At 44.5% G+C, this 22,889-nt stretch overlaps 2 protein-coding genes across 4 annotated transcripts in view; both read right to left on the bottom strand.

Annotated features, from left to right (window-relative positions):
• Window positions 1–9,357, bottom strand: part of LOC105921613 (synuclein, alpha interacting protein) — a 19,010-nt gene extending 9,653 nt beyond the window's left edge. Inside the window, exons 1-7 of one of the 2 annotated variants that reach the window (XM_036144281.1) lie at window positions 9,216–9,357; window positions 4,741–4,828; window positions 4,492–4,564; window positions 2,461–2,987; window positions 1,601–1,769; window positions 1,280–1,530; window positions 980–1,159 (exon numbers count right to left, since the gene is read on the bottom strand). In XM_036144281.1, the coding sequence (XP_036000174.1) occupies window positions 980–1,159; window positions 1,280–1,530; window positions 1,601–1,769; window positions 2,461–2,987; window positions 4,492–4,564; window positions 4,741–4,797 (1,257 nt within the window). In that variant the 5' untranslated portion in view covers window positions 4,798–4,828; window positions 9,216–9,357. The remainder of the gene's footprint in view (window positions 1–979; window positions 1,160–1,279; window positions 1,531–1,600; window positions 1,770–2,460; window positions 2,988–4,491; window positions 4,565–4,740; window positions 4,829–9,215) is intronic. The other variant, XM_036144280.1, reaches the window with a different exon arrangement.
• Window positions 9,358–12,127: 2,770 nt separating this feature from the next.
• LOC105921604 (protein-lysine 6-oxidase) lies at window positions 12,128–22,569 on the bottom strand. Of its 2 annotated transcripts, XM_012857452.3 has the most exons (8): window positions 22,449–22,569; window positions 20,423–21,125; window positions 18,553–18,661; window positions 18,178–18,309; window positions 17,297–17,453; window positions 15,617–15,712; window positions 15,077–15,192; window positions 12,128–12,896 (listed from the first exon to the last, which is right to left on the bottom strand). In XM_012857452.3, exons 2-8 carry the CDS (start codon window positions 20,931–20,933, stop codon window positions 12,890–12,892), a joined length of 1,128 nt encoding a protein of 375 aa, XP_012712906.2. In that variant the 5' UTR covers window positions 20,934–21,125; window positions 22,449–22,569; the 3' UTR covers window positions 12,128–12,889. The 2 variants fall into 2 exon arrangements, with proteins under 2 accessions (XP_012712906.2, XP_036000172.1); XM_036144279.1 differs by lacking the exon at window positions 22,449–22,569 and having other exon boundaries at window positions 20,423–21,176.
• Window positions 22,570–22,889: the final 320 nt, after the last annotated feature.

The raw sequence follows: 22,889 nt of genomic DNA, 5'->3' as shown, positions 1-22,889 counted from the left end.
CCGTCAGAACAACGACCCCAAACACAGCAGCAGCTAACCGAGAACCGACGGGCCGAAACATCTCGCTGAGGTAATGGCCTAGTCAAAGTCCGGGCCTGACTGCAGTGCTACTGTGGGGCCTTAAGAGAGGCGAGCAGAACCTGAAGCAGGTTCTGAGGACTAGGGCTGAACAATTAATCGCATTTTCAATATAATCGTGATTTAAAATCAATTTCCAAACAATTTCCAAATCGCAGAGTCTGCAATTTTTGGCTATGTAACAATTAGGGAATTAGACTCGTCCATTAGGTGTTGGTAAAATGTTTAAAGTAGGTTTGCCTCCACATGGAAGGGAAGACAGTTGCAGCAGTGAGATAATCTAATTTTATTACTTGTATTAGAGTTTGTATAATCATACATAGCATTAAGTACAGGTCAATCAGTTTAATACATAGACTTGCTTGTTGGTTGGACTTTATGTTCAACAAGGATTGATGTCCAATTAAATTAAAAGTTGTTCTCTTGAATAATAATCTGATCAACAGAAACATTAAAAGTTCTTGTTTAAAATAGTCCTTGTTTACAAACATCTTTATTTAGAGGCCATTTTTGTTGCTTGTGGTTAACGCAGAGAAAAGTCAAAATTGCAATTTTGATTGAAATATATTGTAGGCAGAACGCAATCATTTCTGCTCTGAGTTTAGATGCTGCGGGTCTTTTAGCAACTAATCCACACGGCGAGGAAACAAATTGATTTGTTGTTTGTATATGTTTAAAAAGACATGATAAATTAAACTGAAAAAAAATAAATAAAAAATCACAGTATTAAGAAAAAAAAAAAAAAAAAAAATCGCAATTAGATTATTTTACTAAATCGTTCAGCCCTACTGAGGACCCACTTCGCTGTCATCCGCTGAGCCGGCGCCACCGGCAGCAGGCGGAGCGGGTGAAGCGTCTTGCCTAAGGACACAACGGGGGTTTGAACCGGCGACCCACTGACCTTGACCCCTAGGCCGGCGGGGGTGAGCTGCTGGGCGTTGCGCTCGTTGAGGCCGTCCTCGCCCATCAGGGAGGTGAGGTGCTGCAGGCAGTCGGCGTGGCCCTGGGAGGCGGCCACGTGCAGCAGGTTGTTCCCGTCGTCGTCGCGGATCAGCTCCAGGTTGTCGGCGGCCAGGTGAGGCTGCAGGAGGAGGAGGAGGAGGAGGAGGAGCCACACGTTCAATCCCACAATGCCACTTTTCACCCAGCTTGTATAGAAATGAGGGATTATTACAGGAGACCCTTCAGAATAAAAGCTCACCAGCAGCGAGATCTGTCCCTCTCTGACGATGTTGATGATGTTCTGGTTCTTCTTCGCCTCCTCGTCCACCTCCCCGCCCGCTCCCCCAAACCCCCTCAGGCCGGCGCCTCCGGCCGCGGCGGCCCAGGCCTTGGAGGCGTCCTGTTTGCCCACGCCGCACGTCGCCAGGGGGAACGCCAGCCCCCCCGGAGGCTCCGCCCCCAAACGCTGGCTCTGGGAGTCCGGGAAGACGCGGGCCGACAGCAGCTTGTCTGGAAGCAGAGCCGCCGTGTCGTCACGAGGCGGAGATTTAAAAAAAAAAACGAAAGCGCAACGTCATACCTGCGTCAGAGAAGGAGGAGAGGGAGGAGGAGCAGCTGAGGAGGCCCGAGGAGGGGGGCTCCGGCTGGTAAGCCCCGCCCCCCGGGGAGCGGTGCAGGTGGTGGAGGTCTGGATCCATGGACTTGGACTTCCTCAGGTCGGACCACTTCACCGGGGACAGAACACAGTACTGCAGGGAGACAAGGAGCAGGAGAGCAGGTCACCCAGCAGGAGAACCAGGAGGAGAACCAGGAGGAGAACCAGGAGGAGAACCCGCGGCTCCCAGCGCCACAGAACCTTCAGAACCCGCGGTCAGAAGCAGGAAGTAGGGCTGGGCCATAAATCGATTTAATCGATTAATTCAAATTTACAATTCTTTAGGATTTCATTTTTGGAAAATCTGGATTTTATTTTGCCAATACACTCATTGGGTTTCCATGAAGAGAACAGCATGTGATGCTGAATATATGTTTAGGTAAATATATTGTCAAAATATTGTTAAGTGGAAACTTTTTTTTACCATAATACAAGGTACTTCATTTACTTATTTACTTTTTTTTTTTTAAACTTAGTTTGAAGTTCACAAGTGCAGTGAAGCCTGTTCTTAGCTCAATGTGTAATACCACTAGCAGCAAATGTTTTGTTATATTTTCATTGTTTATAATGGCACGGCTGCCATCTTGTTTTTAGTTGCACTTTGAATTCAGGTCAACTCCCTGACCAAATGCTTGACATAAAAAGCAAGGTTTTAAAATAATTTCTTTAATTTCTTTTTGTGAAACAAAAAGGAGGGAAAAAAAAAAATCGATTAATCAGATTTGGTATGATAAAAACTGAGATTTATTTTTTATCGCCCAGCCCTAGCAGGAAGGTCGACCCACCGGCGTCTGCGAGCTGCCGCCCAGAACCAGAGGCTCGTTGTGGGACAGCGCGGCGCTCCTCGGGCCTCCTCCTCGGCTCCTCTCCAGGGTTCCTCCTCCGGGTGGCGGGCGCCGGTCGTGGGGGACGCGGGGCAGCGTGGACATCTGCTGACTGGACTTGATGTACGGCACGTCCAGGATCTCGTCCATGTCCAGGTCGTAGTGCTCCAGCTCCCCGAACAGAACCTGAGGGTTGCTCCCGCCGCCCTTCGCCTTCCCTCCGGGCGCCTCCGACGACGTGGAGGCGCCGCTCTGCTTCTCGGAGCCGCCGCCATCTTCCTTCCCGGCCTCGTTCTGCTCGCCCGGACCCGGTCCCCGGTTCTGGGCCTTGCCGTCGGAGTCGGAGTCTGTGGCCTCCGGCTGGTGCTTGAGGGGCGAGACCCGCTTCACCGGACGGAACTTACTGTGGACCTCGGCGAGTCCCGCCGGTTTGACTCCTCCTCCGCCGCCGTGGGCGGAGCCTCCTCGGCTCCAGGTGATGGCCGGAGCTGCAGGAGGAAAAGAGCTTTCAGCACCGGGTTCTGGGATCTAACTGGACCTTTTAACGGCTCTGGCTGCTTTCCATCACCAGAAACGGTTAACGGGTCTTAAAGGTTGAGACGGATTACTTGGAGGATTAAATTAAATTAATTACATTTAAATTCTAATGTTGCTTTATGAAGTAGTTCAGAGGAAGACGCAACGATCGGGTCTCCTGTGTTCTGCCAATTCAGCAGAACAGGAAGTGAAACGGAGCGACGAGCAGAACCGACCCGTCCAGACCGGCTAAATATCAGGAGCTAACTGCTAAAGCCGCTCCATCCCTGACTGGTTCCTGACTGGTTCCTGACTGGTTCCCTGACTGGTTCCTTGTTTGGTTCCTGACTGGTTCCTTGTTTGGTTCCTGACTGGTTCCCTGACTGGTTCCTTGTTTGGTTCCTGACTGGTTCCTTGTTTGGTTTCTGACTGGTTCCTTGTTTGGTTTCTGACTGGTTCCTTGTTTGGTTCCTGACTGGTTCCCTGAGTGGTTCCCTGAGTGGTTCCTGACTGGTTCCTTGTTTGGTTCCTGACTGGTTCCCTGACTGGTTCCTTGTTTGGTTCCTGACTGGTTCCTTGTTTGGTTTCTGACTGGTTCCTTGTTTGGTTTCTGACTGGTTCCTTGTTTGGTTCCTGACTGGTTCCCTGAGTGGTTCCTTGTTTGGTTTCTGACTGGTTCCTTGTTTGGTTCCTGACTGGTTCCTTGTTTGGTTCCTGACCGGTTCCTGACTGGTTCTTGACTGGTTCCTGACTGGTTCTTGACTGGTTCCTGACTGGTTCCTTGTTTGGTTCCTGACTGGTTCCTTGTTTGGTTCCTGACTGGTTCCTTGTTTGGTTCCTGACCGGTTCCTGACTGGTTCTTGACTGGTTCCTGAGTGGTACCTGACTGGTTCCTAACTGTTACCTGACTGGTTCCTGACTGGTTCCTGACTGGTTCCCTGACTGGTTCCTGACTGGTTCCTGACTGGTTCCTGACTGGTACCTGACTGGTACCTGACTGGTTCTTGACTGTTACCTGACTGGTTCCTGACTGGTTCCTGACTGGTTCTTGACTGGTTCCTGACTGGTTCTTGACTGGTTCCTGACTGGTTCTTGACTGGTTCCTGACTGGTTCTTGACTGGTTCCTGACTGGTTCCTAACTGTTACCTGACTGGTTCCTTGTTTGGTTCCTGACTGGTTCCTTGTTTGGTTCCTGACTGGTACCTGACCGGTTCCTGACTGGTACCTGACCGGTTCCTGACTGGTTCCCTGACTGGTTCCTAACTGTTACCTGACTGGTTCCTGATTGGTTCCTGACTGGTTCAGCCATTCAGGGTTAAACTTAATAAAAGCTTCGCAGACAGGAAACGAGTTAAAACGAAGCAGCCAGAGTCCAAAGAGACGTTAAAAAGTTCTCCGACTCCTGATCCGGCTCCACGGATCAGGAGTCGGACTCGTTCACAGGAGAATAACGAGAGGAAAACATCTGGGCTCACCTGGTCTCTCCTCGGCCGGACCATCGCTCCTTCTGGACAGTTCTGGGATGTTCTTCAGAGACGTGACAGAGTACTGGAAGAGCAACAGAACATTTGCAGCAGGCGGTCAGTCGGTTCCGCCGGTCGTGTGAGAGGCGATTAACCACAACGAGGCCCGAGGACCCGTTCAGAAACGCTGGCTAAGCAGCTTCATGATCTACATTGTTACTAGTTTGGATCAGAACCAGCCCGGTTCCTCACCGTACTCACCGCTGAATCGTCGGAGAAGTCGATCTCGTCCAGGTCCAGGTACTCAGGAGCCTCCATCTTTACGCCGCATCATCGGCCTCGCGACCTGCAGGGGACACAAACACGTTTCAGAACCCAGGCAGAACCCAGACAGAACCCAGGCAGAACCTGGACGGAACCGCCAGGATTTCATCAGCAGGAATGAAACAGGAAGTGGAATTCCCGTCCAGTCAGGAGATTCAGGGTCAGGAGGTTCTACATCATCATCAGGGCTGCAGGTATCACCAGAACCAGCCACAGCAGCACAGTTCAGCTGACAGAACCCTAGAACCACGCTGGGTTCCCTAATGTGATTCTGATCCAGGCCCGTTTGGACCCGGGTCACATGGATGACTGTTTTTAGACAACATGGTTCTGTGTTCCTCGGCCGTTTGGGACGGACAGAACTACGTAGAACCGGGTTTGTACCGATAGCGGCACAATAATTAGCGAACCGTAACGGATTCAGAACTACTTCCTGTAAACCGACAGGACAGATACTGACTACTCGTCTCTACCCCAGAGAACCCCACTTTAAAAAAATGATAAATTGATAAAAATGATAAAATGATAAAAAATGATAAAATGATAATGATAAAATGATACAAAAATGATAAATTAATGTTAGAACATAAGTTCTAAAACAACAAGATAATATTTTTTGAGTTCAGTGGCGGAGACAGAAACACGAAAGAGGAGGGCGAAATGTTTAGTTTTTTAAACACGTTTGATGTTTTAACGGTAAAAAAATAGATTTTGATAGAATATTAAAAATAAATGAAGTTAAAAAGTTTATAAAAAGGTAATAATTAAACGAGGACTTTTAAAGGTGTGAACCAGCGACGATGGATTAAAACAAGATGGCGTCAGACTGCAGACCTTTTGTAATATAATATTATATATGTTAATAATAATCATATATAATAATAATATATAAAATAATAATAATAATAATATATATAATAATAATAATGTTTTTATAATTTTTTTTTATTGCTACTATTTTATTTTGTTTATATAACTTATAACTTATCCATCTCTAAACGTTTCAGAGGCGCTGAACCAAAACCCAGAAGCCCACCAAAGCCGGAAAACCCACAGAACTGAACCAGAACCTCGGTTCCCCACATTAACTAAAGTTTGTTCTGCGAGGGCAGAACTGACGGTCGGCTGCAGCTCCGCCGGATCACAGGAGGCCCGCTCCAGGGCCCGGATCTGTGCCGGCACCAGGTGGCGGGCCCACAATCAGAACCAGATGTTCCTCCTCTCACTCGGGTTCTGAGTCCTCTCTGCTGAACCGAGATGTCTGGAGAAAACGGGACTCCTCCGTTGGTTCTGACTCACCTGTTCACGGGTCGGCGCCGCGGCCCAGAAAGCCCTGATGGACGCGTCCACCGGGGGACAGAACCAGGACGTCCGTGGAGTAAAAAAAAAAAAACCCAGAGACCAGGCGTGGCTCTGCTCCAGCTGAAGGCTTCGGGTCGCTCGGCGGTCCGTTTCCAGCGTGGGAGGAACCGCCGAGCAGCGCCGGCCAGGAGAAGAAAACCCATAAATGCAGCTTAGAGAAACGGACCGGCCCGGATAAGAACAGTTCTGCTCGGAAAGCCGCCGTCAAAAATAGGAGGCAGACATCTGGCGGCTGTGTTTACGTGATCAGCTGATCCCAGGCAGCGAGGAACCAGAATAACCCGAGCCCAAACGGGCCTCCTTCAGACAGAACCGGGTCGGTGGGGGCGGACTCCATCAAAGGAGCTGCTCCTGTTCGGCTGACCCGACGCCGGCTGGGATCAGAACCAAGAGCCGAAAGCCTGCAGGGCTTCAGAAGGGTCCAGAACCACTGACCAGAACCAGAACCAGAACCAACAGGACCAGGGATGCTGCACGGTTCAGCAGAATCCACCATAAAAAGCTTCTTTAATCACATCTGGGTCGAACCGAGCTAAACGTTCTACTGGTCCTCAGCCACTTGCTGAATATTTGACCCTTTGGGTCGATATCCGCGGGTCCACTCGGGTCTCGTTCACAGAAATCCAAATTTGGCTCTGCCCCTCCCCCGCCTGTTGCTGCGCTGCTTCACTGAGAGGCGCCAGCCTGAAGCGTGATCAGGGCTGGACGATACGGCATTAAATCGTATCGATAAAATATAAATTATATCGATCGATATCAATAATTATCAACAAAATCAAAACATATATTTTAAGTGCAGCCCTGGCCATTTTATGCTGTTCCTTAGAAATCTTTATTCTACCAACTTTTTACCAAAACTGCAAGCTTTTAAAACAGAAAAAAGAATGCGTGCTCTCTGAAGGGGCGGAGCTTGGTTCCTGGGTCTGCGTTGTGATTGGCTGGGAGGATTTAAATGACTAATATTAACCTGCATGGCTAGAATGCAAAAAGAAGGAAAACTGTTATTCTATTTAACTTTTTATTGATTCTTTTTTTTCCTATCGATTGATAAATATTGTTATTGAATTATCGTCCAGCCTGACTGGTTGTAAATAACGGCAGAGAACAGATGTTTAACTGATAGCGTCCGCAGGTTAAATCTAACTTTATCTGCCTAAATTGGAGCGTTTTTAGGCTCGACGACACCTCAGATCACCCCGCTTTAAACTTTCACTAAAACACAACGTAGAGAGGAAGTGGAAAGGTTCCCAGCAGGAAGGAGAACGCCACAAGAACGCTCTTATAAGACCAAATTATAAGACGTTTTTAATCACCAACGCAATAAGAAACACTGGTTTTAGCAGCTTATCTGTACATTTTCTGCAACAGAAAGGCACTGATGGTTCATTTAAAAGTAATTTAGTGTTTTTTTAGCTTCAGATGAGGTGATTTTTATATTTCTAAGCGCTTTGCTTTCTAAAGTAGAGCGGTAGTTATTCTGTAGTGGTGAGGAAACTGAGCCTGGTTGCTGACCCCGGCATTAACAGGAACAGAGTCGTTTCAGCTCGTCTCTGCAGAGATGCTCACAGTCTGGGCATAAATCATGTCATAAACATCATCTGCATCAGAGCACAACAACAAATTATCAACCAATCCAGGTTGTGCTGATTAATCTGCAGCAATGGCTTCAGGGACAGACTGCTGCATCCGGCGCGCACCAAGCAGCGTCATCACAGATCCTTCCTCCCAGCAGCTGCTGCTCAGTAGGTAATAATTCTGCAAATAATCTGTTTATTTATGCATAAATATACACAAATGGTGTGTATCGCTTTAAATCTGCATCCTCAGTGTTTAAATGTCAGCGCGCTATTTCTAATAACTCTACTAATCTCTTTATTTTTTATTTGTTTTTACAGTTTTTTTTTTTTTTTTTACCCGTGTGTTCACCAGTTTCCACACTGGGAGACAATAAAGCTTTTTTTCTATTCTGTTTCTCATATTACAATTTAATTTAAGACCTAGGAGAGAAAATCTGGAAGCACTCAAGACTATTTGGGGTTTTGAGTTAATATTAATTACATTAAAGAGGTTAAAACTGCAGCATGAACCTTGTAAAAAAAAAGCTGAAACACCAGAAACAGACGCAAAGTTCTGGTTTTCCTGGACTGTCGACCTGCTGATGAATAGTTTCCTTTAAAAGGACTGAAGGAAAAACAAGTTGATCCAAGTAAACTTTGCTTTAATTTTTAATTTAATTTAATTTAATTTTAATTTTTTCAGTAAATTTAACAGACATGATCCTGAAGGGAAAAAAATAAATCAAACACAACCATGGAGACCCTTACTGAGGATAATTTGGAGGCAATTTAACATAACCGTCATATTTCTGGACTGGAGCACCCGGAGAGAACCCACGCACATACAGGGAGAACATCCACGGCTGGGATTCGAACCCAGGACCTGCCTTCAGCAAGGAAGCTGCTCGGCTCTATAATTCACTCAGTTTTCACTAATTTTGCACCAAAATAGAAGCACTTTTATGTTTTTTTCCCCTATGAAAATAAAATAATTTCTGATTTAGTTGCTTACGATGAATAGTAGTAGACATAACCACCTAGAAATGACGCATGTAACGCCTTTAGCGGCGCTATTTGTACCTTTATTTTGTTCTCAGCAGCGCTTCCAGATAAAACTTCTTTTTCACGTAAAAACTTAGTGACACCTGAACGCAGCTTTCGAGGTTTCCAGCTAATTTAGCCGGAGTTAAAAAGGCGAACTGGGTGTTTCCAGGACGGGTTCCGGTGGCTCACACAGAATCTCCGCGGCTCGGTTCGGTTCGGTCCGGTCCGGTCCGGACGGGTGCTGCCAGCTGATCTAAGCCGTCCATTCTCCAGCAGGACCAGCGGCTAAGCTAACAGGCTAATCAGCATCAGAGGGTTACCCCAGCAAGCTAACAGGCTAACGGGGAAAGCTGCTGGGGGAGGAAAAAAAACGGGACGAACCGGCGGTTCGGGTGGAAAACGCTGGAGCCGCCGGGCCCGGGAGTCCCGGTCGGCTCTGGGTTACCGTACCGTGTCTAGGTGAGGGTGGGCAGCCGGAGGAGAGAGCCGGTGTGCGGGGCTGGAGGGCAGCGGCGCGTCCAGCTGTTTTTCCCTTCGGTCGCCTCGCGGCTCCAGGAACACAAAGACTTTGACATATGGACAGAGCAGAGAGGGGCGGGGACAGGAGGGCTCACTCCGACTCGTTTTCACCAGCACGAAGAGCCGGTGTTGTTTGGTGCGCTGGAGCCAAATTAAGACGGAGCCAAAACAGCAACAATCAGGTTAAATTGGGGTTAGGTTGGGGGGTCAGAGCAGGGCGCTTGTGTCCAGGGAAGGCGGTGGGTTCCCCGGTTCCAACACCACAGGGCTCCACCTTTGGCCCCAGAATGCTCCTGGGAGCCCCACGGTGACATCCCACTGCTCTGTATTATTAGACGCAGAGCACATATTTCACTGGAATGCATGAGTAGAATTATGTTTTTTTTAAATCCAATTATATTAAAGAACAAATAATCACTAGACTTAAAACTTTCCTTTTTGACAAAGCTTATAGTTAGAGTGGCTCATGTTACCCTGAGCTACCTCTATAGTTATGCTGCTATAGGCTTAGGCTGCTGGAGGACATCAGGGTCTATTTCTCTCTCTCTGCTGAGTTCTCCTACTGCTCTCCAATCTGCATTGCTTGTTGTTATTTCAGCTTTTAACTTTTTGTTCTTTGTCATTTTTCTCTTCATAGAAGGTACACCTGGTCTGGTATTCTGTTAGCTGTGACATTATCCAGGGAAGGCAGATCATCCACTATTACCATCTACCATAGAAAGTACTCCTGGGTCAATGTGAGCTTCTGAGCTTTCTGTGTCTCTGCTCTGTCTTCTCTAAGCCCCAGTGGGTGGAGGCAGATGAGCGTTCACACTGAGCCTGGTTCTGGTTCTGCTGGAGGTTCTTCTCCCTGTTAAAGGGGAGTTTTCCTCTCCACTGTCGCTTCATGCATGCTCAGTATGAGGGATTGCTGCAAAGCCACCAGCAATGCAGACGACTGTCCACTGTGGCTATCTGTGGTGCTATATAAATAAAATTTAATTGATGTTGAATTGAATCTTGTCATATTTGAAATACCGATTTTCCATTTTTTTTGTTACTAAATCTATTTGTGAATACTACAAGTTGCAGATAAAAAATAAACTATATACATCATTAGGTGAGCCAAAAAGTGACTGATTTAAATCACTGTTAATGTCTAATTTGTTTCTTTTTTTGTTGTCATTCATAATTAAATTAAATAAAATCAGACAAATGTTGACAATATTTCTGTTTTTCTGACATCACGGGGTAAATTGTTGTATTCTGCAGTATTTTGCCGAAATGGTCATTGTAGCTCTCCTCCCAGGGCAGCATGACTGATTCTGCACAGTGAGAGCTCTGTGAGAAAATACCGCCGCACAACGCCACCTGGAAACGATGCTGCCTTTATCTTTGTTTGTTCTATTAATTTCCCATAAAATGATACATTAAATATTGTGTTTTTTAAAATGAGTTTTTATGTAAATATTGTTAGAGCTTTCTGCTTCCTCCTTTAAACAGGGCTTTTGGTTTTTCAATCTGAGCAGCTCATCGTTCTAATAGACGATCTTTGGCAGTCAGACGGGAGGAGGAGAGCCGCCACTCGGACCCGTTATCCTTAGAATTAAAAAAACACGCTAATTAAACCTACGTGGGCGACTTTTTTGCTATTATTGTTAGAAAACTGTGAAAATAAGCAGATCTAATGCTGAATAAAAATAGAATTAACTATTGCTCTGTCATCATTAAGTTGCTAATGTAATAAAAGGCAATTTTACATTTTTATCAATGACACCACATCAGTTGTAAAGTTTTTTTTAATTGTTTGGTGCGTGCACAGTGGGATGACCGAAGAAAACAGTTTCAGACCTTTGACGTCATTAAGAGGGTAATTACTGATTATTACTACTGTTTATTATAACTAGTTTTATGATTTTTGAGTGTCATCAGATTCCTAAATCTTTGTATCAGCATTTAGGATATTCAATAAAACCTAATATCGTTTGGGGACATTCATTTATAATCTAATGACGCAAAGTGTCCCAGCATCAGCAGCCTCCACGCAACATCGCCATCTAGTGGCTGACCTGGAAACTGACAACCCACAACAGAAATTACTTAATTAATTACTTTTTTTAATCTTAAACGTTCCTCTTATTACATGTTTCAACAACCAGAAAACAAAAATGGTTGAATAAAAATCAAAAGGCGAAAACTAAAGATGCTTCATCAACTGAACACAAAACATTATTGATAACTCGACGGTTGCTTACAAAAGCATTTATATCAGTCGTAAACCTAGAAAACTCAGATTTCTCACAAACTCGAGGCTTTACAAGTCTGTGGAATAAAACAAGAGCATCTTCAGAGCGAAGTCCAGGAATTTAGTTCCTTCATGATACCAGTATAAGTGTGGCTGTAAATGAAATGAAATTTAAAAGTGTGAGGACCATAAATAAAAACACAATTAGAAACCCAACAAACAATGCAAAACAATTAAAAAAATATATCTGGCCTGAAACGCTCAGTGGAAACGTGATGCATTCGTGTTTCACATTTATTACATTCACTTATGAGGGGACTTCTGTGGGCATTTAGATGCTCTGCATTTTATTTTGGGGCGTCGCAGTGAACAGAAGTGGAATAAAAATGGCACCACTCTTTTCAGATGTGTGGTTTTCCTTCCACAGCACAATTACGTGCAACTTTTTGTTTCTCTGACACAAAACAACCAGTTTTGTTGTTGTAACGTTACTGAATATAAAAAATTTAAAGTGAATAAATTCTTCTGTGATGCACCTTGTTTGCTTTTCCCGCCAGAAAACATCAAGAAGACGGGTTTCTAAAATAAAGCTTAACAGTCCAACAGGCAACGCAGGAGGTCACATTTAAGCAAACTTTATTGAAGCAGCGACGGAGGACGACAGTGAAATTATCTCGCAAACACACATCCACTGATATCTGACGTCAGCTGGTATTTAATAGAAATTAAAAAAACAACAGAGGGAAAACATTGTTTTTAGCATAAGTCAAAGATCTATTCCTCAGCACCAGAAAGGAGTGACCACACTTTTAATTAATTTCCTGTAAAAAGAAATACCCGCTGGACAAATGAAATGATTAAATTAAACATTAAAGCTGAAATCTCAGGCTGTATTTTACAGGTTGTACATAAAAAGCAAGAGAGAACATGCAGGAAGCTCTGGCTGTCTTTGTGTTACAGAGAGGAGCAGAATTAGCAGAAATTATCTCTGAACTCTGACGTGACGCTCATATTTCCCTGGGATTCTGACACAGATGAAAATAAGACTAAAATATGAAGCTTGAACCTTCTTATCATTAATTTCTGCCTCAACCATTAAAATGCTAAACAATAAGATTCAGTCAGTAAACGCCATGGATAGGAAAAGCCAGCGAGGGCCGAAGCAGAAGCAGGACGGCAGTAACTCCAGCTGTGAGGTAGCTACTTCACTCAGAACAACCAGAACCGGTTTCCTGTCGTAGAAATGTTTCACCTCCCTGCCTCTGGTGTTTTTGGTTAGAAATTATTCTTTTTTTTTGGGTCACATGTGAACAGATTCAAGCTTTAACTTCGTTGGGTTCGGCCTCCGACTTCGTCTTCAGGCTCATTTTTAGGATTCTTCTCAGTATCTGCGGGACGGAAATAAAAACAAACAGCGATGAGCCGCAGGAAATGTTTGGCGACAAGGTTCAGAATTCACACAACGCTTGTTTTATCACGCTGGCTGTAAACTTTGCTGCTTCAGCTTCCATATAAACCCTGAAATCTGCTGATGTTTGCTGTTATGAAGCATAATCTGAACATGCTGAGTCTAGTTGGACCAACACTGTGTTTAGGTTTAAGGATCCAAACAGGGGTTGTTAATTACTTTATTAACACAAGTTTTTTGTCATTTAAAACTGTTTGCTTATTCGTTTTTTTTCTCATTTTCTGACTCTGTTTTTCAAAAAAAGGCTTTAAGGAGTCCTATTTAAATGGACTGAAGATGAGACCAAGGTCAGATCTAGATGTAAAATGCTCTGTGGTGTCAGAAGTATTCTCATCTATTACTCCAGAAGTATAGATACAGGGTTTTTCTCCTTAAGTTTGCTTTGGTGCAGCACTGCCTCCGACCACAACCAGAATCACTCTGTTCAGGTAGCGCTAGTTATCTGAATATTATTTTTTTTTTCATTGACAAGCCAGAACGAAAAATAAACTAGAAGTAATGAGAGTATTTTCAAAATGTCAGGAGTAGAAAGTCCAGATAATTGCATGAAAATGTAAAAAGTAGGCTGAAAAATATAAATAACCAAAATTTCTACTTAAGTACACTGCAAAAACCGGTCTAAAAATAAGTAAAATGTTCTTGAAGTTAGTGTATTTGTCCTTGATTTCAGCAGGTAAAAAAAGATTATTTGCCAATGGAATGAGTATTTTGACCCCCAAAATAAGATAATTAGACATCCTGCACTTGAAATAAGGTGATGGAGATGAGTTGTTCCTATTTTAAGTGCAAAAATCTTATTCCATTGGCAAATAATCGTATTTACCTGCTCAAATCAAGGACAAATACACTAATTTCAAGAACATTTTACTTATTCTAAGTTCTGTTTTTGTAGTGCAAGTATAAATTCACCTGAGGATATATCACTAAAATTAGAAACATTCTGTCCAGTGGTGATGCTGAAAAACTTGTCCATGCATTTGTTACTTCAAGGCTGGACTATTGTAATTCTTTACTATCAGGAAGTCCACAAAATGCAGTTCAAAGTCTTCAGCTGATCCAAAATGCTGCAGCAAGAGTTCTGATGAAAATCAACAAGAGGGATCATATTTCTCCAATTTTAGCTTCCCTTCATTGGCTTCCTGTTAAATCAAGAATAGAATTTAAAATTCTTCTTCTAACGTATAAAGCCCTTAATAATCAAACTCCATCATATATCAGAGCTCTGATTACCCCGTATGTTCCTAACAGAGCACTTCGCTCTCAGACCGCAGGTCTGCTGGTGGTTCCTAGAGTCTCTAAAAGTAGAATGGGAGGCAGATCCTTTAGCTATCAGGATCCTCTCCTGTGGAACCAACTCCCAGTTTTGGTCCGTGAGGCAGACACCCCGTCTACTTTTAAGACTAATCTTAAAACTTTCCTTTCTGCCTTTAGATGACGTGTGTTGTGAACTGGTGCTATATGACCATTGAATTGTAATTTGTACTTAGTAACTTGACACCTCTGGTGGTGTGAAAATAACACTGTCCTGAACACATCATCAGGTGAGACATGGTGGTGGCAGCATCATGCTGAGGGGAGGTTGCTCTTCAGCAGGTCAGAGCTAAATCAGGAACATCCTGGAGGAAAACCTGCGAGAGGCTGCAGAAGACCTGAGACTGGGGTGGAGGACCTCCGCCCTGAACATGCAGCCAGAGATACTGTGGGACGGTTTAGATCAACGCATGTTGATGGGTTAGAATGGCCTAGTCAAAGTCCAGACCTGAATCCAGCTCTGTGTTGAGACCTGGAAACTGGCTCAGTGTGAGATCAATGCGTCAAACGCTGCAGAAAAAGGGATTTCTTCATGGCTCAGGGACAAAATGTTTCCATTTTCACATGAAAAGGTCAACATTTTTTTTAATTTGGTGCATCTAACAATAAAAAAATCAGCTGATCTGAACCATCTTTTAAAGCAGAAATGGATCGGGGCTCCATGTGTCCTTCCTTTCTGCTGATCAGGCGTTTCTGGCTCCATCCCTTCCTGGCTAACCTCGGCTGGAGGCCAGCCTAACGCTGGACCTGCTGCTTCCCCACCAGTGACGAAGAACAGAAGGTTGTTACCCTTCCAGGGTGCATCCAGAGAAGTGCGCGGCGTTGCCCGTGTACTGCACATGACACCGAGCCACGTTGTTGTTGAAGTTGGACTCTGGAACCTGCTGCCTGGGATTTACTGTCACCTGCAGGAGAACCACAGAGAGACAAACAGAGGAATCACCGGGAGCCGTCTTCACCAGACAGACCGGAAAACCGAACAAAACCAAAACCAAACATCTTGTGTTTTGGGACATGAGAGTTTTCACTGGTGGGCTGTGGCGTCTCTGCATGTGGGGCCAGTGGGGCCACCAGATGTCGCTGTGGAGCTCTATGGTCACAATAATCAGTGGGACAGGATCGATCTTAATAGAGTAATATTGTAAAAAAGACAGATTCCCTTACCAGTAAAGTTCTGTTATAAACATCTGTGTGTATATATACAAAATAATCAGTTGCTGCTGAAAGGTGTTGAGTTTTTGTGCCCCACTGACCTTATAATGTCAGAGACGCCACTGTTAATGGGACATCACTAACTGATATAAAACTAAAATAAAGAGCCCAGGGAACCTTCAGGATGTATTTTCCAGGTGGAACGTCGGTGATGTCGATCCACTGGCAGTCGATGTCAGCGTTGTAGGTGTCGTAGCATCCGGGACTCAAACCCTGAACATAAACAACAGCAACGATCAGCCATGAATAAAATTTCCTTATATATTAAATAAACCAACATTTTTAACAGTGTATCTGATTAAAGGAGCAACAAGGAAAATTTCATTATTTTAGATGGAAAGAACTAAAAAAAAAACATGATCTCTGCGTTGTTCTCCAGTCTCTTGTTTACATAGCCGGACCAGACCGCGCACGGACACGTTCGTGCACGTGCACGTGAACAGCTGCCACTCAGGGCTCTCGCCCCTCCCTGCCCTAAAATACCACCTTCAGAGCAACGCAGCATTGGAGCAACAGGGCTGAGAACACCTCAGCAGATCAACACGTTTTCTTGGTAACCTATAAAGTTATGAGTTATTTACTTCTGTTGATGTTTTTATCCTTTACATATATGTGCATAGAAGGCAATGCATCAGAAGGGAAAGGAGGGTCTGCATTGCTGCTTGGAGGAGGTGGAGGGAGGCGCAGCTTCTTATACATCTTGTTCTGGTCTTCAGACGGTGCTCAAGCACCACCCAGTGGTGAAATATAGCTTATTGCTCCTTTAAATAATGAACTGTTGTGTTTTATTTTGGAAATAATGTTCCAATGTTCTTTCATTCTCCGCCTTGAGAGGAAGCTAAGGTTGGGTTTCACAGATGTTTGAATAGCAAGTTAATCTCATAGTATGGTCTCTTTTGTTTCCCATTTTGAAGAAGATCAGCTCCTCCTTATCCTCAGGAACCAGAACAGCCAGGAGTTGTTACAGGTTACCAATAATTGTTGTTCTGGTCATTTTGCTATAAAACTGATTTCTGAGCGTTGGATTCCCCCAAATCAAACCAAAAGCTGCAGTTTTCTAAATGTGTTAAAGAAAGAGTTTGCCGCTGCATTGCTTGTTGTTATTTCAGCTTTTAACTTTTTGTTCTCTGTCATTTTTCTCTCCATAGAAGGTACACCTGGTCTGGTGTTCTGTTAGCTGTGACATCATCAGGGGAGGCAGATCATCCTCTATTACCATCTAGCATAGAAAGTACTCCTGGGTCAATGTGAGCTTCTGTGCTTTCTGTGTCTCTGCTCTGTCTTCTCTAAGCCCCAGTGGGTGGAGGCAGATGAGCGTTCACACTGAGCCTGGTTCTGGTTCTGCTGGAGGTTCTCCTCCCTGTTAAAGGGGAGTTTTCCTCTCCACTGTCGCTTCATGCTTGCTCAGTATGAGGGATTGCTGCAAAGCCATCAACAATGCAGACGACTGTCCACTGTGGCTCTACGCTCTTTCAGGAGGAGTGAATGCTGCTTGGAGAGACTTGATGCAACCTGCTGGGTTTCCTTAGAGAGGAAACTTTCTCACCAACCTGGAGGATCTGATGGAAGCTGACTTTGGAAAGAGCCTTTAGATGACATGATGTTAATTGGATCTATATAAATAAAATTGAATTAATTTTTTATTTTTATTTCAAGGCTTTTTACTATTAGTGTGAATGCCTCTGGATGAAAACTAACAGACTGAAATGTCGTAAAAACTCAAGCGAGAGCAGCGAACAGGTCCGTCTGGTGGACCGGTGGATATAATCATAGTAGAACGAGGGAATGTGTCTGAACCTGGGTGTGGGAGGTGCAGGCGTAGCGGCGGTAGTATCCCGGGTCGCAGGAAGTGTCCTCCAAGCAGAAGCTGGCCTTGTGACCCTCGGCTACGTGGCTCTGGGTCCGCGCGTCCAGCAGCTCATACAGGCTGAACTCGTCCATGCTGTGAAAGTGACTGAACAAACGCACAGCGGAGGTTCATCTCCACATAAAAATACATCTAAATATGACTAAAAAGATGCAAAATCTTCCAGTTTATGGTGGTGCTGTACTAATAAACGTATCAGTAGAAAGAAAATCATTTTTTTTCTGTTGCAATCACTTCTGGAGTTCCTCAGGGCACAGAATTTGGACCTTTTAAAATTTAGTTTCATTTAAAGACAGTTTCTTATGATTCTGGGCTGTAGAGGCAATATTTTCTCAAACATTAGACATTTTTTGAAATGCCCAACGCTGACAGATTGTCTCCAGTTTGACGAATCACATTCAACCTCAAGCTGAATGTGATTAAATGTGGTTGTGTTTCAGTATGTGTTCTAAATAAGAGTTTTCTGTCCCATCTTCTACCTTCTCTTCATATCTTCATTCTTTAGGAACTTGATCACCTGTTGGTTTTAGGTCTGATCTAATTGTAACTATTAATAAAACTGGAGCATCAACAGAATATTTATTTTAATATGTACCGACTAAAGAAAAGTGATATTAGCTATGTGCTAAAACCAAAATAATGTTTATTCCCTTATCTCTCGCTTCTTTATTTTGACGTTTCTTGGAATATTCACAGATTTTCTCCAGTTATGGTGCAACCTAACTATGCTTTTACACTAATAGAAGAATTTCTGCCTTGGTCCTGCCTGGCGTCACATTAAACCTCCAGATTTCCAGGATGAGCTACTTACTTGTGGCAGCTGTGCCACTCCCAGGCGTATCGGGGCCTGCTGGGCAGGAAGTCCGCGGTTCCCTGATTCTTCACCCTCTGAGTGAACCTCAGCAAAACTCTGGTTTCGTAATCCTGAGCGTACTGAGCAGATCTGAAGCCGGAGGGGAGACAAAGAGAGTTTGAAGGAAATGTGAAAACACAGCTTCCTGACACAAACTGAGATGTCGTAATAATCGGTTCTCCTCTGTCTGATTTCAGTGCAGAATGTCTCAGCAGAGCACTTTGCTCTCAGGCTGCAGGTCTACTGGAGGTTCCTGGAGGTTCTGAAGGTAGAACAGGAGAGACAAATGACCAGCAGACCCTCCAAGGTCCAGTCAGGACGGTTTTATCTTACGAGGTGAGGCAGTTCTCCTCAGCGGCACAGCGCAGGTTGTACATCGGTGTCCTCTGGACGTACGAGGCGAGCTGGATGTAATATGGATCAGGAACCAGATCCGGAAGACCTGCAACCAGGAGGAAGTTGGTTCACGTGAGGGAACACTTTCCTTCAGTCCGAACACGAATCAACGGCAGCTTTTCATAGTTTTCAGGCAGAAAGTGTAGATGAGAGCTTTGTGCTCAGGTCCACTGCAGCAGGAGACAGCAGTGGTTCTCAGCTCCTCTGGGTCAGCTGGTTCTGTCGGACCCTGGTGAGGCGACGCCTGCCAGCGAGCGTTACATCACCACTTTGATGTATTTAAATCGGTTTGAAATAAAGTTTCACGGCAGATTTAAATTCACAGCCTTGAAAAGAAGAAATAACTTTTTCTGTTCTGGTTGTTTCACCTTCCCTGCAGCTCAGGACTGTAACTACAGCTGCATCACCAACAGAGGGCGCTGCACATCCTTCCACAGGTAAGAAAGAGGGAGAGCAAATTTTCTCTCCACAGTTCATCATGAATTATGAGTTTAAAATATGTAATTAATAAAGCAGTAACTTTTATTCTGCTGTGAACGAGTTGAACAACCAGAGGAACATATGAAACATTTATCAGTTAAACTGTTTGATCTTTTCACAGAGGAATATTTTCACATATTTTAAGGTGAAATCAAACAGAAACTCTAAGGAAATATTTTACTTTCACAGAGAGTCTTTATTTTCTAATGCTGTGATGAGTTGGATTTGATTAATTAATTAGTGGATTTTCCTTTAAAGTTATATCTCATTGAGCCTCAGCCTGAAACGTGGAGGGTAAGGTTGCACACCTGGAAATGGGATTTAACCACAACGCCTCCTTGTCTGTGAGGAACCTGAACTTTGTTCCCTTTATGGTAAACTTCAGCGGACGAGATGAGAGCGTGCTTTCCTTTTTTTTAGTTTTCCAGTTTAAGTTGGCATCAAAGTTAAAATGATCACATATGCAGTTTGATTGAACGTATTTCTGAGTTAATCAGCAAACTTTTCTGTTTAAAGGAAGAAAGTCCCGGTTCTGATCTGAACTGGACCCGGCGTGTGTGTGTGTGGATGATTTTATTGCATCATGGATTCTATCTGAGTGCCTCTGCTTCCTCCCAAAGTCCAAAATAAGCTGAACAGGTTCAGTCTGAGTGTTTCTGGTGAATATTGGGTTTGAGTGACTCTTCAGATACAGAAGGAGGTCATTTCTGGTCCAAATGTATCAGAAGCATTAAAAAATAAATTCCCCAGAATGATCTGAATTATTGGTAGAATAAAACAAAACAGTTGTTGTTTAGTTGCAGTTAATTTTTGTGAATCTCAGGACCATCTTTAGTTTTTCCAAGGTTTCAGATCTGAACTCCTAACCGTCTGACCCACTAGCAGAGCTGCTGACCACTTTCTGCTTTTATTCCAGCTTAGAACCCAAACCCAGATTTAAGAGTTTCCTTCACATCCCAAATATCTCCTCATTTTTTTTAATCTTTTATTTCAGCCCATCTCTTAATGATTTTTTCTGTGTTCATGTTAATTGTCTCACAGCCTCGGTACTTGTCTCTTGTAAAGGTGCAGAGATCAGGGCGCCTACAGCAGCCATGTACAGTAGGCAGTAAACATCTGGGTTTCCTTAGCTGTGGAGCTGATTGGGGGCCTGAGCTGCCGGAGTAATGAGCCAATAAAACCTGCAGGTTACACTTTTATCACCGGGAATTTCAGCAAAAACAAAAAACCAGAAAATATCCATCAACAAAAACAGCTTTTTTTTTTTATTTTACATTAATTCATTCTTCTCTTTGACAGAGAAAACGTCTCCAGTGGGTCTGCTCACCGTGCTGGTGGTAGCGGGTTCCGTATCCGGGCCGGGGCTGCGCCTGGGGCCTGGGTCTGTGGTACGAGTCAAAGTAGTTGTAGTAGGGGTCGTAGCCGTGATGCTTGTAGGGGTTGTAGGGGTCATCTCCAACCATCACGTCCTCCCTGTTGCCCGGGGCGGAGGTGCCCTCTCCAGCGGCCCGGGGCTGCGCCTGCTGGCGCGCCGTTACGCGCAGCTGCGCGGAGCTGCTGGCGGCGGGGACCCGCGGGGCCCCCCGGGACGCAGCGACCGGGGCCGTGTCGTTGGCGCCGCTGAGAACCAGCACCGGGTTACTGCGGCGGGGGGAACCGGCCTGCCTCCGCGTGGTGGGCCTGTACTGGGCGCCGCGGCTCAGGATGCTGAAGACCTGCCCGTTGTGTTGCCATGTCAGCCCCCTGCGGAGCGCGTCGGGCTCAGCGGCATCCTGGGCGCAGACTGCAGCCAGGAAGCAGCAGAGGAAGCACAGACGCGCGAAAGAGAGCTGCTTCATGGTGGGAATAAATTAGGAGCCTCTGATTCCCCTTCGGTCGGTGCAGCTGCTGGTCTGAGGAGTTGGTGCGAAACCCTGGAGCTCAGCTGCTCCAACCTCTGGCGCAGGGAGGAGTGAGAGAGGCAGCTTCTTTCCACCTCTAGTACTCAGTTACATGAGGGCTTTAACCCCTGATGTAACGCATGGGGTTAGCTGTCAGTGGTTACATGAAGGAGCAGAACAGTTTAGTTTTCTGGAGCAACTTTAAAAGATGAAACGAACAGAAATGAGACATAAAAAGAAGTTTAGCTTCAAAAAGATGAATCAGGACCAAATGAAGTCCGTAAAGGGGAAAAAATGTTTAATTTTGACTTTTAAATGTTTGAAAAGCCTGGATCTGTGGTTCTGATGCTGCAACCAAACCAGAGCACAGCAGCTCAGGTTAAAGCTGCACAACCCAACAGAAAAAAAGTAAATCTGAACCCAATCACTTCATTCTGAAAGAACCAATCACTTTACATGGCCTTTTCTAATTTCAGAAATCAATTATAAAAGCATCAAGACGCATAGAAACCAAAACAAACCAGCATCACTTCACAGGAAAAAAAACGTGCTTCAGCGTTTTTTAAGGTGATTTAAGTGAAATTCTGAGCCTCTGGTCTCTAACGAGGCCGAGGTGTGAAGCTCTGCCCCTAATTACAGCATCTCTGTGGTCAGAGCTGAGACTAAAATTACTCTGGAGTGTCGACACGCTCGGTTCTGACCCGCACACGGTTCAGGCTGAGAGGCCTTGTCCCTGAGAGCTTTTTCAGGTTGTTCATCACACATTTTTAAAGAACGTGTGGCAGGAGCAGCAATGATGCAGCGCTGCTATTTTAGCTTCAACATAAATCACAGCGCCTCCAAAAGTATTCACACCTCTCAAACTTTCTCTCATACCACTAATTCTGGGGCTTTATTGGGATGTTTTGGGACGGAGCAACTCTAAGTTGTGCCAAACGGTGACTTAGAAAGAATTATGAGGCCGTTTTACTTACAAAAGCATGAAAATTGTTGCATGCATTTGTATAGAACTTACATTCACTGATTTGAACTTTAGATTGAAGCTCTTATAAAACTGCATCAGCAGTTTTGACTTTTGATGCAACATTTAGATTTTTTTTTTTTACACACAGATAGACTTAAATTTGAGGCATCAGAGTAAAAAGGGCTGAATACAGACGCTCGCCCCACTTTTCAGATTTGTTTCCGTCTGAAAACCACAATAATTTCCTTCGATTCAGTTCTGCTCTACCCGGTGTTTGTCATGTAAAATCCCAATAAAATGGCCCAAAGTTTGAGGTTTAATGTGACAAAAAGGTTCAAATGTCAAAGAGAGTGACTGTAAGCTCAGGCGTCTGCAAAACTAAAACTTTGCTGCTTTTTTCTCTACACCTGATCTTTTCATTTTGTTCGGTTTTACTGGAGAAAAATGAGCCCTTCTGTCCTGCTGGGAGCCCAGGAAGCTTTAAAACCGGTAAAAATTGAGGCACTTACCAACTGAGAAGTTTCCTCTTCAGAGAACGTCGTAAAACGCACAATCTGCCACCCAGAGAGAAGCGGCACTTTCCCTTTTCAGCCGTGTTAGCTGACAGTTTTTATTTATTTTCTGGGATTGGTCCGGTGAGGTCATTTATGCAGGGAGGCTGCCTTAAAGTGCTGAAGACGGCAAAGTGGACGATGTCCTGCTCTGTGGTCGCAAATATCCAAAACACCTGAAGCCCCAGAATGAACGCTCTGATTCTGAATTCATGCAGATTCTATCATGGGTCTGGGGACAAGAACATATTTTCATCCACCTGATAGTTGATAACAGTTTTCTTTAAACCTGAGCTTTCTACCTGCTAATTTAGTCTATAATGTAAAATCTGTCATCACAGAAAACATGAAAACCCACCCCATCTGCATTTCAAGAAAGATTTGGTCCAGGTGGCTGAT

Source organism: Fundulus heteroclitus, chromosome 12, assembly GCF_011125445.2.
Source record: "Fundulus heteroclitus isolate FHET01 chromosome 12, MU-UCD_Fhet_4.1, whole genome shotgun sequence".
NCBI lineage: Eukaryota > Metazoa > Chordata > Actinopteri > Cyprinodontiformes > Fundulidae > Fundulus > Fundulus heteroclitus.
This window is presented reverse-complemented; position numbering and strand designations above follow the sequence as displayed.

What these genes read in the sequence shown, in the direction of transcription:
- LOC105921604 (XM_012857452.3), bottom strand. Translation starts at nt 20,933, where the DNA reads ATGAAGCAGCTCTCTTTCGCGCGTCTGTGCTTCCTCTGCTGCTTCCTG. An exon ending in GAGGAGAACTGCCTCACCTC is followed by an intron (nt 18,310 to 18,552) that starts GTAAGATAAAAC and finishes CTCCGGCTTCAG; the next exon opens with ATCTGCTCAGTACGCTCAGG. An exon ending in CCTGCACCTCCCACACCCAG is followed by an intron (nt 15,713 to 17,296) that starts GTTCAGACACAT and finishes GTTTATGTTCAG; the next exon opens with GGTTTGAGTCCCGGATGCTA.